At 47.9% G+C, this 13058-nt stretch overlaps 1 protein-coding gene across 5 annotated transcripts in view; it reads right to left on the bottom strand.

Annotated features, from left to right (window-relative positions):
• PAMR1 (peptidase domain containing associated with muscle regeneration 1) overlaps positions 1-13058 on the bottom strand; it is a 151387-nt gene that overhangs the window by 28194 nt on the left and 110135 nt on the right. For all 5 annotated transcript variants that reach the window (XM_057317240.1, XM_048215238.2, XM_026512111.4 and 2 more), the window contains 2 exons: positions 6956-7070; positions 2140-2357 (listed from right to left, as the gene is read on the bottom strand). In XM_057317240.1, coding sequence (XP_057173223.1) covers positions 2140-2357; positions 6956-7070 — 333 coding nt within the window. The remainder of the gene's footprint in view (positions 1-2139; positions 2358-6955; positions 7071-13058) is intronic.

Genomic DNA, 13058 nt, shown 5'->3' on the forward strand with positions numbered 1-13058 from the left:
AAGTACACCATGTCATTAGAACAGAAGCAAGCCTTTACCCCTCCCATAGGGACTCCGCGGGAAGGAGGCAGCCTCCGGGAGCTTTCGATCATCTTTTTTCAAGAAAGCATCCTGGGTACAGAGGGAAAGGAACTGGAAGATCTTCACGACACTGCCGAAAATGAACTTGAGCATTTCCTAACACGCTTTCTGTAAACATGAGTCCCTCAAGATGCTGATGTGTTCAACTAAGAAAGCGTTGTGGGCTCAAATATGGTGGGGAAGCGCTGCTGGTAGTAAATGATAACTAGCCAGATTTCTTTACTGTAGAACTTCTCAGAACATTCCACACTCTAATGCGCACTGCACATTTCTCAGAATGCACACAATGTCTAGCCTTCCCAAGCTCATCTGACCTCAGGACCTGTGTCTTTACAGAAGACTCTTTTTCTACAGAGAACACTTTGGGAAACAGTGGTCTGCGAGCTAACCACTAGCCCCACATTCATTTAACATGATGTGGAAAGATACCACCGGGCCCAGGTCCACAAGCCCGTCCTGAGTGTTCGCCCCATGAGAAGCACTGGAGTCGGACATTATGCTTACCAAATCAGAGCTTTCTGGCAAAAAATACACGATGACTATCGCCCGAAGCATACTAGATTTAGTGTCAGGAAAGAGGAGAAAGTGTTCTAAGATGCACTGACTGAGCCAAAGTCACAACCCATTGGAACAAGAGAAAAGGTCTAGCAGAGGAAGACAAATGGGATACAAACCCTGAGGGCTGGGATTGGCTGCGCAGGTGTGCAGGAGGTGACCTTAGCCTGAGGGAGAAAACTGAGTACAAGCACACAAACAGGGTGTCTGAGGAACCGGAAGTGCTACTGTCTACTTGACAACACAGACCAGCGTTTCCCGAAGTTCTCCGGTGGGGGTTGAGGAGCCCGCTTCCGAGGAGGAAGAGACCCCCCTGCCCCTCCCCTCAGTCCCAGGGTCACGGGCTAGCGAGCCACTGCTGCTTCTCCCGGGCTTCCCTGACAGCCAGCCCTGCTGACTGCCATGAAGACGCCCACACACCTGTCTCAAGTGTGACCCGACCAGTCTTGGCTGGCCCTATATGACCAAAGGCAAGGATCAGCCACAGACTGACCACAGCACAACAACACAGCCTCCAGGAGCCCCACAGCGGACATCCTTGGAAGGCAGTAGGCGAACAGTCCAAGGGAAGGGCAGGGGGGTGGGGGCGTCTGCCAGTCTTGCCGGAAGGACAAGGCTGCTGAAGGATGACCCCCCCCCACCCGCCACCAGTGCCTTTCCTGAGGCTTTTGTATCATACCTTCCATAGGAAGCCATAGCGATCAAAATGCCACTACAATGCCTAATTGGGTATTTAAAAAAAAAACTTCAAGCCTGAGCTTGGTTTGGAAAGCTGGATGCAGTCCAGTCTCAGAACAACGAGCACTGAGGGTCCGTCCCTAGCATTGCACGTTTTGCTCATTATGATCCAATCCTACTTCCTGATATGAACAGGGCAGGAGTTCAATTTAGGCTTAGAGTCACTCACAAAGTAAGTGGCATTTCCCACTGAGTGAAACACTTTTAATGTCTATTTTGCAGATGACAGAGGGAGACCCAGGGCACACCTGTGGTTGGGCAGCTACTGAATACGTCCTTTGTACCAGACACTGTGCTAAGCTCTTCATCTGTTTCGTCTCCCAGAACCTTCTTAATGGAACAGGATCTATGCTTTCTTCCTTATTCACTGATTAGGAAACTAAGGCCCAGAGAAGTAGAAGAATTTACCCCAGTCACATGGCTTCATCTGCCAGAGCTCCGAAGCTAATGCTGTTAACCATGAGAGACCTCCCCCCCCCAGGGTGAGCCGTACAACCAACTGCTTTGTGACCTTGGACAAACCACCCGGCCTCCCTCTGCTCCAGCATCTGTACAAGGACATCAGCAATAACCAGCTAAGCTTCTGGTGAACAGTTCTGAACACCTTGCCATCTCTTTCTTCCTGCTCAGTGTGTAGGTTGCTTCCAAGAACCCAGCACTGTGGATTTGAATCAGGCTGAGCAGGAAGAAGGAGAGGAGCACAGCAAGGAGAGTTCTGTCTGGAGCACAGCCATAAAGTGCTCCTTCTGTCTCCATGGTCTTTACCTGTGATCTCCTCAAAGATGGCATGGAAGCCATCGAAGTTCTTGGAGCCATCGGAATGGAAGAGGATGTGGAGTGAAGAGCCCGTGCTCCGGATGGGAGCTGGCCGCTCATTGCCGCAGAAGCGCCTGATGATCTGGCTGTTGATGCTGTCCCCGTCGCGGACCTCCACGTAGTCGTACTGGCACATGTAGTCGAATTCCAGGCTCAACATGACGAACCTGTGGGTAGAGAGGGGGCGGCAGGAAACAGGTGGGCCCTGGACCCTCCTGTGATCCCTGAGCAAGTTCAAGGCCAGATGATGAACAGGTCTCGGAAGAGCGGTGCCACTGGCCTGATAGAAAAAGGGTCCTGGACAGTGTGAGGTCAGATGAATTTCTTTTAGCATAGGGGCATGTATGTGTGTGCTGGATGCATGTGTGCATACGTGCCCAGGCAGAGAGAGGCCCTATTCCATCCAGATCATCTCTGCACATGCTGGCCTCTCTTCCAGGGGCACTTTCCTCCCAGGCTGCATGGCTGGTTCCTTCCTATCCTCAGGCCTCACGTGAAATGTTCTCTCCTCAAACAGGTTTCCTTTACAATTCTTTCTAAAAGCGATCCCCTGTTCTCTTCATAATGGGTATATAAATTTTAATTTCTCTTCTTTAGCGTCTTGATTTTTTGAGTGTGTGTGTGTGCAGGCACATGCGTACATGCCTATTTTCTCCACTAAGCTGTAAATTTCTTGAGTGTAGGAGAGAACAGCTGTCTTCTTCCAGCATTGTTTGCAGAGTGCCTAACACGGTGCCTGGGATACAGAGATGCCAAGCAAATATTGGTGAACAGATGGCTGAATGGATACGATAGTATAACTTTACGATTGGAGGATGGAAAAAGAACACATTATCTTGCAAAATCAATAAAAGAACAAAATCTCTGCAGATTCCTCTGTTTGATGGGAGGATGAGAAGGCAATGATCTTCTGGGTAGCCATAATTCTTAGCCCAAAGAGTAGAAAAGGTAGCATTATATCAGAATTTCAGAACTGGGGGAGATCTGATAAATCTGTGATTGCCTAAAAGGGTTTTGGGTTTGGAAATACTTGACTGCATCAGATCCAAAAAGCAGAAGATGACCCCAAGCTTCCAATTCCAAGAGACAGGATAGGAGGCATCCCCAAAGAGAGGAAAAGCTACTTTTCAGATAATTTCCAAAGGGAATGCCTGGGTATCAAGGTCACAGAATGTACATCTGTATCTTCTCCCTCAAGTTTTGGAGAAAAGGTAAGAATAGACAGAAGAGCTCACAACTGCCACCTGAAATGCTGGGACGAGGGCCTATTTCTACCACTTTCGGTAAAAAGTTCAAGTGCCAGAGAACACAGGACCACAGTGACAATCAATATATTTTGAATACACTTAAAGGTCTTCCTAAAAAGCCACCTTATAACTAGTATTTATTTTACAAATTTTTTATCATAAAACCTTTTGTAAGGGAGTATAAGGCCCGTTAGTCATGCTCTGTGAAACGTGGTCTAACATCTAAGGACCTGACTTCTCATCCAGATGCCACTGCTAGCTCACTGGGGGCCTTGACGGATCTGTTCTTTCTCTGGACTTTAGTATCTCTGTCTGAAAAGCGAAGGAGCGGGGACAAGGCCACTACCCAACAGAGATCACAGCTTTCTTCTGAAACCAAAATATGAGATACTGCAAGCTGTATTTCTATTTGTACATTCATTGGTTCATGTACTTAACAGCTCTGTGTATCTGTGGCAGGCGCTGTTCTAGGTGCTGAAAGCACAGTGGTGACCCAACTAGATCCATCCAATTAGTGCCAGCCCTAACAGAGAGAGCAGTTCTGATCTGGGGGACAAACAGTAAGTAAGGAAACAAGAAAACAAGGTAATTTCATAGAGTATTAAGTCCTGTGAAGAAAATAAGCCAGATAAGAGCATTAAAAAGTGACTGGGGAGGGTAAGCTTTTTATACCATGTGGTCAAGGAAGACCTCTCTGTGAACTTGATATCTGGGCAGATGTTTACATGATAAAATAGAGCCAGCCATGTGAAGGTCATGGGGAAGAGAGGTCCAGGCAGGGGACTCTGTAAGTGCAAAGACCCTGTGGCAGTAATGAGTTTGGCATAGTTGAGGACCTGAAAGAAGGTCAGGGATGCTGGAAGGTGGAGCGTAAAGGGGAGAGTGGTATGAACTGAGGTCAGCAAGGAAAGCAGGAGTCAGATCCTGCATGGTAAGGAGTCTAGATTTTATTCCAAGCCTCATAGGAATGAGCTAGAAGGTTTCAACAACAGAATAATGATTGGATTTAGGATTTTAAAGGATCACTCTTGTCACGGAGGAGAGAAGACAGAAGAGTTGGCAAGAGTGGAAACAGGGGAGCCAGTTAGGAGGCCATGAGAGAGTCAAAGTGAGAGATGATGGTGATAAAAGGAGAATAATGGCATCAGAGTCAGAAGTGATGGACTTGAGATTATTTTACAGATAAGAAGATAGATTTTGTGGTGTCCTGGCTGTGGTGCTAGAAAGCAGGGGGGGGGGGTACACCAGGGATGACAACTCAGTTTTTGTTCTGAACATTATACATGTGCATTAGTGTTTCTATTATTATTATTATCATCATCATCATCATCATCATCACTGGCCAGTAGGTCCAGGTTTGACTGGAGGAAAAGAAATCTATATATTTCCAATCTTTCCTAGGGGCCTCTCCTAGGCATGTGATGTGCTTGTCCAATCCCTCCACCATTTTGGATTTTTGTTTTGGGAGAGATTTCCTTTGCATCCTGGATCTTGAAGAATAAGGAGCCCACTGGCCTGGTCCCTGCGGGGCTGATATAATATGAGGCATTTGGGGCGCCTGGGTGGCGCAGTCGTGAAGCGTCTGCCTTCGGCTCAGGGCATGATCCCAGCATTCTGGGATCGAGCCCCACATCAGGCTCCTCCATTGGAGCCTGCTTCTTCCTCTCCCACTCCCCCTGCTTGTGTTCCCTCTCTCGCTGGCTGTCTCTCTCAAATAAATAAATAAAATCTTTAAAATAATAATAATAATAATAATAATAATAATATGAGGCATTTAACACCTGCCCTTATCATCCCTGGCAGACCCGACCTGAAGTCCCTTAAGCAGAACAGTGTGGCCCCTCAGTTGTTCCTTATGCTAACCTTCCTCTAGAAAAGTCCAATTAATGAGCCTCACTCCCAACCCCAGATCCTCAAGGAATGGGGATACCAGCCACTGAGGGTCAGCTTTGGTGAAGAGAATTGAGAATTGATCCTGTTTTACTGGATCTTTCCAAGGCAGAGGGCCTTATGTTGCCCCGCCTGGAGGAGAGAGAGCCATCTGAGGATCCAGGTGGAATGTGGAAACCTCCATTGATCCATCCAGAAAATACTTATTGAAAACCTATGCCCCTGAATATTCGAGATTTCCATCACTGCCAACCTCCTTACTGGGTAGAAAGGAAAGAACTAAGTGGACAATGTCCCTAAAAATCCCAGAGGTGAGTGGGCCACTCCGCTTCCCTAGAGAGGAAAAGGAGAGGTATTTGCCAGGAGAGAGGAGATATACTGGAGGCAGGGAGAAGTTCTTTCAACATTCGTTCATGCAACAAGTATCTCTCAAGCTCCTGTGGTGTGTACCGCACTGTCAGACATCTCAGCACGTTGACATTTCGGTTGTTCTGGGCACTAGGATGCAGCAGTGAACAGTTCTCACAGAACAGGACTCTCTGGTGTTGTTTATCTAGAGTTACAATAAAACTGGGCCTGTACTTTTTGCACCATAGCATAAATTAAATATTTATGAGGACCCCAAAGCTCCATAAGAAGAAATGGCTTATCCTCCACACCAGGGAGAAAATGGGTTTGTTTGTTATGGGGTGGTAGTTGTTTTCTGAGAACATCAGTGAAAGGAGCTGATGAACAGAAACCCCAATCTGGAGTACAAATTCCTTGAAGATTAGATCTGTGCCTTTTATCTCTTCCCTTTCCTCCTGCAGAATCCAGTCCAGTACTGGGTGAATAGGAAGAATTGGTAAAGATTAGTATTTTGCTTTGTTGTCATTATCTTTGGGTCAAAATTACCTAAACACACCCCCCTCCACCATTCTAGGGCAGTGAATGACAAACATGTAATTGGCTCTAGTTTTGACCAGGCCTATCCCATGGAATCGCCAAGAGGGGAAAGGGAAGGGAAGGGAAGGGAAGGGAAGGGAAGGGAAGGGAAGGGAAGGGAAGGGAAGGGAAGGGAAGGGAAGGGAAGGGAAGGGAAGGGAAGGGAAGGGAAGGGAAGGGAAGGGGAGGGGAGGGGAGGGGAGGGGAGGGGAGGGGAGGGGAGGGGAGGGGAGGGGAAGGGAAGGGAAGGGAAGGGAAGGGAAGGGAAGGGAAGGGAAGGAAGGAAGGAAGGAAGGAAGGAAGGAAGGAAGGAAGAGAAAAAAAAAGAAGAAAGGCTCCAGTGTACATTTCCTGCATTTTTTTAAAAGATATATCCATTTATTTGAGAGAGAGAGAGCACGCACGTGCGAGTGCGTGAGCACAAGCAGGGGAGGGGCACAGAGAGAAATTCAAGCAGACTCTCTGCACTGAGTGAGCAGGGAGCTCAACGTGGGGCTCCATCTCACAACCCTGAGATCAGACCTGAGGCGAAACCAAGAGTCAGACACTTTAACCAATGGTGCCACCCAGGCGTCCCGTACTTCCTGCTTTTAAGAATAAAGTGCTCATGGTTAGCCTGTGGTCATTAGGATCCAGGGCCCTCAGTCCTCTTACTGTGTTTCCTGATAACCCCAAACTCCCTAATTCTGACTCCAGCCCCTTACCTTAGCTGGATGATGAACCCAGGTTTGGCATGAATGGTCCATTCGCAGTGAGAATTTAGGGGGTAGCTCTCCAACAAAATCTGACCTTTTGAGGCTCGCAGAACCTGGCCACATCCTGGGAAGAGAAGATTGGGACATGGAAATTGGAGTCAACAGGAAAGAGATGGTAGAAGGTCTCAGAGAGCCTTTGAGCTCACCCCATACCCCTGAGAACAGAGTGGAGAAGGAAATTACTTTCTCAAGCACCTGGCAATGTGCTGGCAATTTGCATAGGTTAATTCACTTAATCCACCCAACAGCTTGAAAAGGGAAGTAATATCATTCCAGTTTTCCAGCTGGGAAAATGTATAATAAGAGAGTTAAAGAAACAGCTTGTCTAGCACTAAGTGTCAACAGAGCAGAGATTCAAACCTGTGTCTGCATGTAAAGTCCAAGCCACTGTAGCGTCCTGCCCCTCCAAGATGGCCATACGCCAACCTGCTGACTCCACCCTAAAGGCTTTGAAAGTAGATACTGTGGTCTTTGTCTGAAGCTTCAAACTGCATAAGACCCTTGGTCTGTGTCCCCTAAACATCCTCTACCCCACAAATGACCCCAAAGCAGCTCTTTCCTGACCCCTTTCCATCCAGTTAGAAAATGTATGTGTCAATTTGTTCTATACGTAATTGTGTAATAAATGTGTCCGTAACGCATGACACCAGAAGGGGGATGTGATCTCCAACCATTTGGACTGGATTACTGGTTTCCTGAATTTTTTTTTTCTTCTAGCTCCTTACCCTTTTTTCCAAACAAATCCTTTTGAAAGCCACTAATTAAAAAAACACGCATCCAAGAAGTTCTCCTTTTTGAGGTACCGGGGTCCAAAGCCCTCTACCCTCACTATCCCCTTAGTTCCCCCAAGTTACCGCCAAAGAATCCTCAAGAAAACTACTGGACTGAGTCATCACTAACTTACAGCATATTTCTTAGTGCTAAGATAAGCGCAGGTGTCTAAGAGGCACCCTAGTTTTACAAAAGGGTTTGGAGGACACGTCTTGAATTGGTTTTATAGAAAAAAACTTATCTGGGTCATATAAATAAAGGATATCTCCTACCAGCACGGTCAAACTATAATCCAGGGGCTGAACGTGGCTCATTGCCTGGTTCTGTACATGAAGTTTTATTGCAGCAGAGCCACGCCCATTTTTAATGCCTTGTCCGTGGTTGCTCGCCAGTTATCGTGGCAGAGTTGAACGGTTCTGACCCATGAAAATATTTACTATCTGCTCCTTCACAGAAAAAGTTTACTTAACCCTGCCCTGTACAGAAATCCAGTCTGACCTCATGAGGTTTAGATATGCAGTTACAACCAATAACCCCCCAAAAGTCTAAATCCTCCACGTTTAAAAGAAAAATACTAATATCCGTGGCTACTGCTTCATAGCAGGATGATGGTGGTGATCTTTCTACGATGTTAGGAAAAGAGCGCAAACTCTGCTTTTGACAAGCTGTGAGGTCTGAGGCTTGTTACTTTTGTGGAAACCACTGCTGGGTGGGCTGCCCAAGTCCTGTCTTCATTCGGATTTTTACTGCTGCCGTCCTGGTCCGCCAATGGGAAGCACCATCCACCACTTGCCACTGGGGTTGTCGTCTTGCCTGGCCTCTGCCATCTTTCTCTGTCATCCATTTCCCCCATATTTGATTCTCCACACAGCAGCCAAAGCCACCTCTTAAATAAATCAATCAGATCACATTAGTCTCTTGATTCAACCCTGCAAAGGCTTCCCGCTATGCAAACACCTTTCTGTGACATTCATGGCCCTGCCTCATTGAGGGCACAGACCCAACCTCTGCCCAGTCTCCACTCCCACTCATCTCCCTCCTCACACGGCCCCAGCCACACCAGTCTTCTTTCTGTTCCCACCTCTGGGCCGTGCCCTTGCTGTTCCCTTACCCTGGAAGGTTTCTCTTCTTCCACATCTCCTTTCTTTGGGAATTAAGTTCGACTGCCCCTTCTTCAAAGAGGCCTCCCTTGGCCACCCAGCTACAGGGGACCTTCACGTCTCTATAGTGACTGTCCTTACTCTATTTTTCTTTCCTCCATAACACATACCACTAATTGAAATTGTCTAGCTTATTTGCGTGCTCTCTTTAGAGGAGCTGGGACCTTTTCTAGCTTGTACACCTAGAATGGAACCTGGCACATAGTAGGTGCTCCAGAAATAGCTACTGAATGAGTGAACGACGAAATCATCACAGGCCAGGCACTGGCTCAAAGATTTACAAACCTCCTCTCATTGAATGCTCACGAGAAACCTAGGACAACAACGTTCATCTCCCCGTTTCGCAGAGATGGGACACTAAGGATGTAGGAAGTTAGTGACTTCCTCGAGGCCAGACGGCCGGGAGGTCCAAAGACTGTAAGTGACTGTTTTAACTGTAAAGCACCGGTTAAGAATGGAGACTTCAGAGCCCCGCTGCCCTTGGTTTGAGACACAGCTTCATCTGCACCAGCTGTGCGGCTTTGGGCAAGCTACTTCCTCTCTAGGAACAGCAGGAAACCTGAGTCAAATGGAATAAAGCGGACACCTACTTCCTATATTTCGTGAGGCTTGAATCAGATTACGGGTGGAAAGTCCTTAGCAGAGACATCAGTAAATGTTCACCCTTGCTCGCTGGTGACAGAGCAGGGATTTGAACTTGGATCTGTCTAGTACCAATGCTGGGTCTTGGCTGGTACGTTCAACCGTCTTGGGGGCTTCCTGACCCAGCCCTGTCCTGTACCATTTTAAGCAGCAGGACTCTTGCACTCCACCGGAAAGATACATGGAATCCCTCCCCCCTACCCCCCTCCTGGTCCCATTTTCTGAAGCGCACGTTCCTTCTTCCCGCACACCTCACACACCATCGCCCCCATCCGCCCATCTGCTGGCTACGGAAGTGATCTTTGGGTGTGAGAGACAAAAAAAGAAATCTTCCTGCACAGCCTCCACCCTTGGGGAACTGGCAGCTTCCCAGCCTGCAAGGTGTTAAATCCCAGCTCCCACTGCAAACCTCCGGCAGGGACGCCAAGTTAGAACCAGCCGCAAATGCTGCCAGTCCGTTTCCCTGCAAATGGAAACTGGTCTCCGACAGCAGGGAAACTGGACCTCTCCTCGTGTCCAGGGGTGGGGGTGGGGGTACTGGTGCCCATCCCTGTCAGGTGTCCTTGGCAGAGCCATTCAAGCTTTAGCCAGACCCAGGATCTCATGTGGCCTCTGGAGCGGTTAGGGGCACCATTCCCATCCAGGTGCTGGCCCCTGGCCATGTGAGATGCTAGACCACTTGTTCCTGCAGGCCCAGAGCTGTCCTCCAGAAGTAGCCAGGATTCCAAGGCACGTGCCGCAGCTCAGTTCTTCACGATGTTCTCCTTCTCATTCCAGGGGGGATGGGAGCAATTGGCCCCAAGATGGTGGACAAGTTCCAACTAACCACACACAAAGAGGCCACTTCTCAGAAATGTGCTTGGGGGAAGGGTATCTAGGCACCGGAAAGAGGAGGAAGGAGCCCTACTCCCTTCCCGCATCAAGGGGCTCCTTCAGCTCCCTTTCCACTCTTGCCTCTTCTCGGCAAGATGCATCTCTGGATGCAGGGCAGACTAAGTGCACCTCTCTGTCTAGGGCAGAACAGTGAACACAGCCGAGTGTCCCCGCCAAGGAAGTACTGGTGGCCAACCAAGCAGGTGGTCCTGAGTCTGAAAGACCGGAGCAGGCAACGCGCCCAGAAACGTGCTCAGATTCCCTGACAGTGTCTTGCAGCGGGGGAAGTGGGGCGCCTGTGTATGTGTGTAGGGGGGTTTGCCAGTGAAGCCAGACTCTCCCCTGGGTGTTCAAATCCTGGACTCATCTCCAACCCCACCACCCCCTGACCCTGCTCTGTTGCTACAAGCCAACATAGGAAAGACAGCTAGACAGACCCTGCTTCTGCAGAGCCGAAGGGAAATCTCTATTAATTTCTAAACTGGCAAAAGAGCTGGAAGGTTCCCAACAAAAATGAACACCCTAGCATTCAGACAAAAGTCTCGCTATCTCCAGCATGGGGGGTGGGGAGGGAGGAGCAAGAGACAGACACAACACACTTTGGAGCCCCGGTTGGGGTTTTGTTTTGTTTTGTTAATCTTTCCTCTTGGGGTGGTGGGGGGAGGACTAAAGAAAGCAAGCATCCAGACACAGAGAGACATTTGGATTTCCTTTCCTCCTTCAGAGATGACTTGGAGGCAGGACTCCCGATGATTAAGGGGCAGCTTGTGAAGCCAGGCTGGGTCCTCACAGTCGCTCAGCCTTTTCCTGAGCTGTGTGATCTCAGACAAGCTCTTCAGATTCTCTAGACCCAGCCTTCCTCATTGGAAAGGAGAATAATACTAGTACTTTCCACCACGTTGGTGTTTTCTTATTTGTTGTAAGGAGTAAATGAGATAGATATTTATGTAAAGCAATTAGCACAGTACCGGATACATAAAACGCTCAATAAATGGCAACTAATGAGGTCACTTCTCTTGAGTCTTGTCTGGATCTGAGACACTATGTTGGCACAAGACTCACGGGGGACATCCCAGGTTCTGACCCACTGCTCCAGGGCTCCTGGGAGCCTCCCTACAGCACTGGCTACATCCCTAAACCCATCAGACGCAGGAGCCCGCACACGGATGGCAGAACAAAGGCCTGGATGAGGACACGGGGATGACCCACGACCCAGGCTGGGAGCTGGAAGGGACCTCACACCGTCCACATGACTTGGTTCATCCTACCATGACTTGCCAAGCCCCCAGACAGGGACTCAGAGTGAGGACCTCAAACGCCTCTCACATGGAGCAATGATTTAGGACAGGGGATGAGAGATGGGGTTCTGGGGCCTGGCTTCTGAAGGGGCATCTTCTCTCTGCTACTTACAAGCTGCATGACAGCAGGGAAGTTACTGAACTCTTCTGTGCCAAATCGTCCTCACCTATAAAATGGGTCTGATGAGGATCGATGACTTTGTACGTGAAGACACTTAGAACAATGCCCAGTTCACAACAAGTGCTAAGGGATAGCTTTTATCGGGGGCGCAGGTCTTAACCCGGAACAGTCAGATGTCCAGGAATAACTCCATGGCTCACCCTGTGATATGGCCTATAATTCCAATTAATTGGATACTTTACAATGATGGTTTATGTAATTGTTTGCCTCCCCCATGACGTGAGAGCAGAGACCTTATCTAAACTGAATTTTCTTTGGTTTATCAAGTGATTTCTTGCTGTTTGAGCAGCAAGGAAGGTCTTTTTCATGTTCTCCTACACCTTAGCCAGAAATTGAGCAAGGATTGGTGAGTTCTTTGACAGCATAAAATCTTCTGCAAAGGTTCAGACATGAATTCCCCGCAGAGCTTCAGCTATATAAAGTATTTTATACATATATAATATATATATAGTATGCATATATAGTGTGTGTATAATTCTCATATAATTTTATATGAAACGTAAAATTTTATTGACCATACAATCTTGTACTGGGAAGATTACCTCCCCATGTCCAATATATATTGTCTTGTCCCTACAGAATTCTACTTTATTGTTTTTCCTCTCTGGTCCTACGTTGATATTCTTCTCAAACAAGAAAGAGAAAAAGCAGAGCTCACTTCATGGTTCTGGGTTAGTAGTCATAAGAATAGCAGCCACCATTCATTGAGCATTTACTATGAACCAGGCTCCCTATTAAGGGATTTACAGACAGTACTTCATTTAACCCTCACAAAAATCCACAGAGGGCCACCATTATGATCCCGTTTTGTAAATGAGGAAAGTGAGATTTGCAAAGATTGAGTCATTTTGCCCAAAGTCACAGAGGGAGTAAGAGATTCAAACCCAGATCCTACTGGTTCCAAACCCAGCGGTTAACCACCACATGACACACTCCCTAATTTGGATCCAAATGGGCCTTGGTTCTTTCCTGGAAGTGTCAGGACACCTAAGTCCAGGACACGATGAGCCAGTTTTCAGTGACTCCTCCCAGATGACGCTGTGATTCCCTAGGAAGACAGTTCCATGTATCAGTAACACACAGCTTTGTGGGCCTTCCGCTTGCTTGCTCTCTCTCTCTTTAAAATT

This window comes from Ursus arctos, unplaced genomic scaffold, assembly GCF_023065955.2.
Source record: "Ursus arctos isolate Adak ecotype North America unplaced genomic scaffold, UrsArc2.0 scaffold_23, whole genome shotgun sequence".
Classification (NCBI taxonomy): domain Eukaryota; kingdom Metazoa; phylum Chordata; class Mammalia; order Carnivora; family Ursidae; genus Ursus; species Ursus arctos.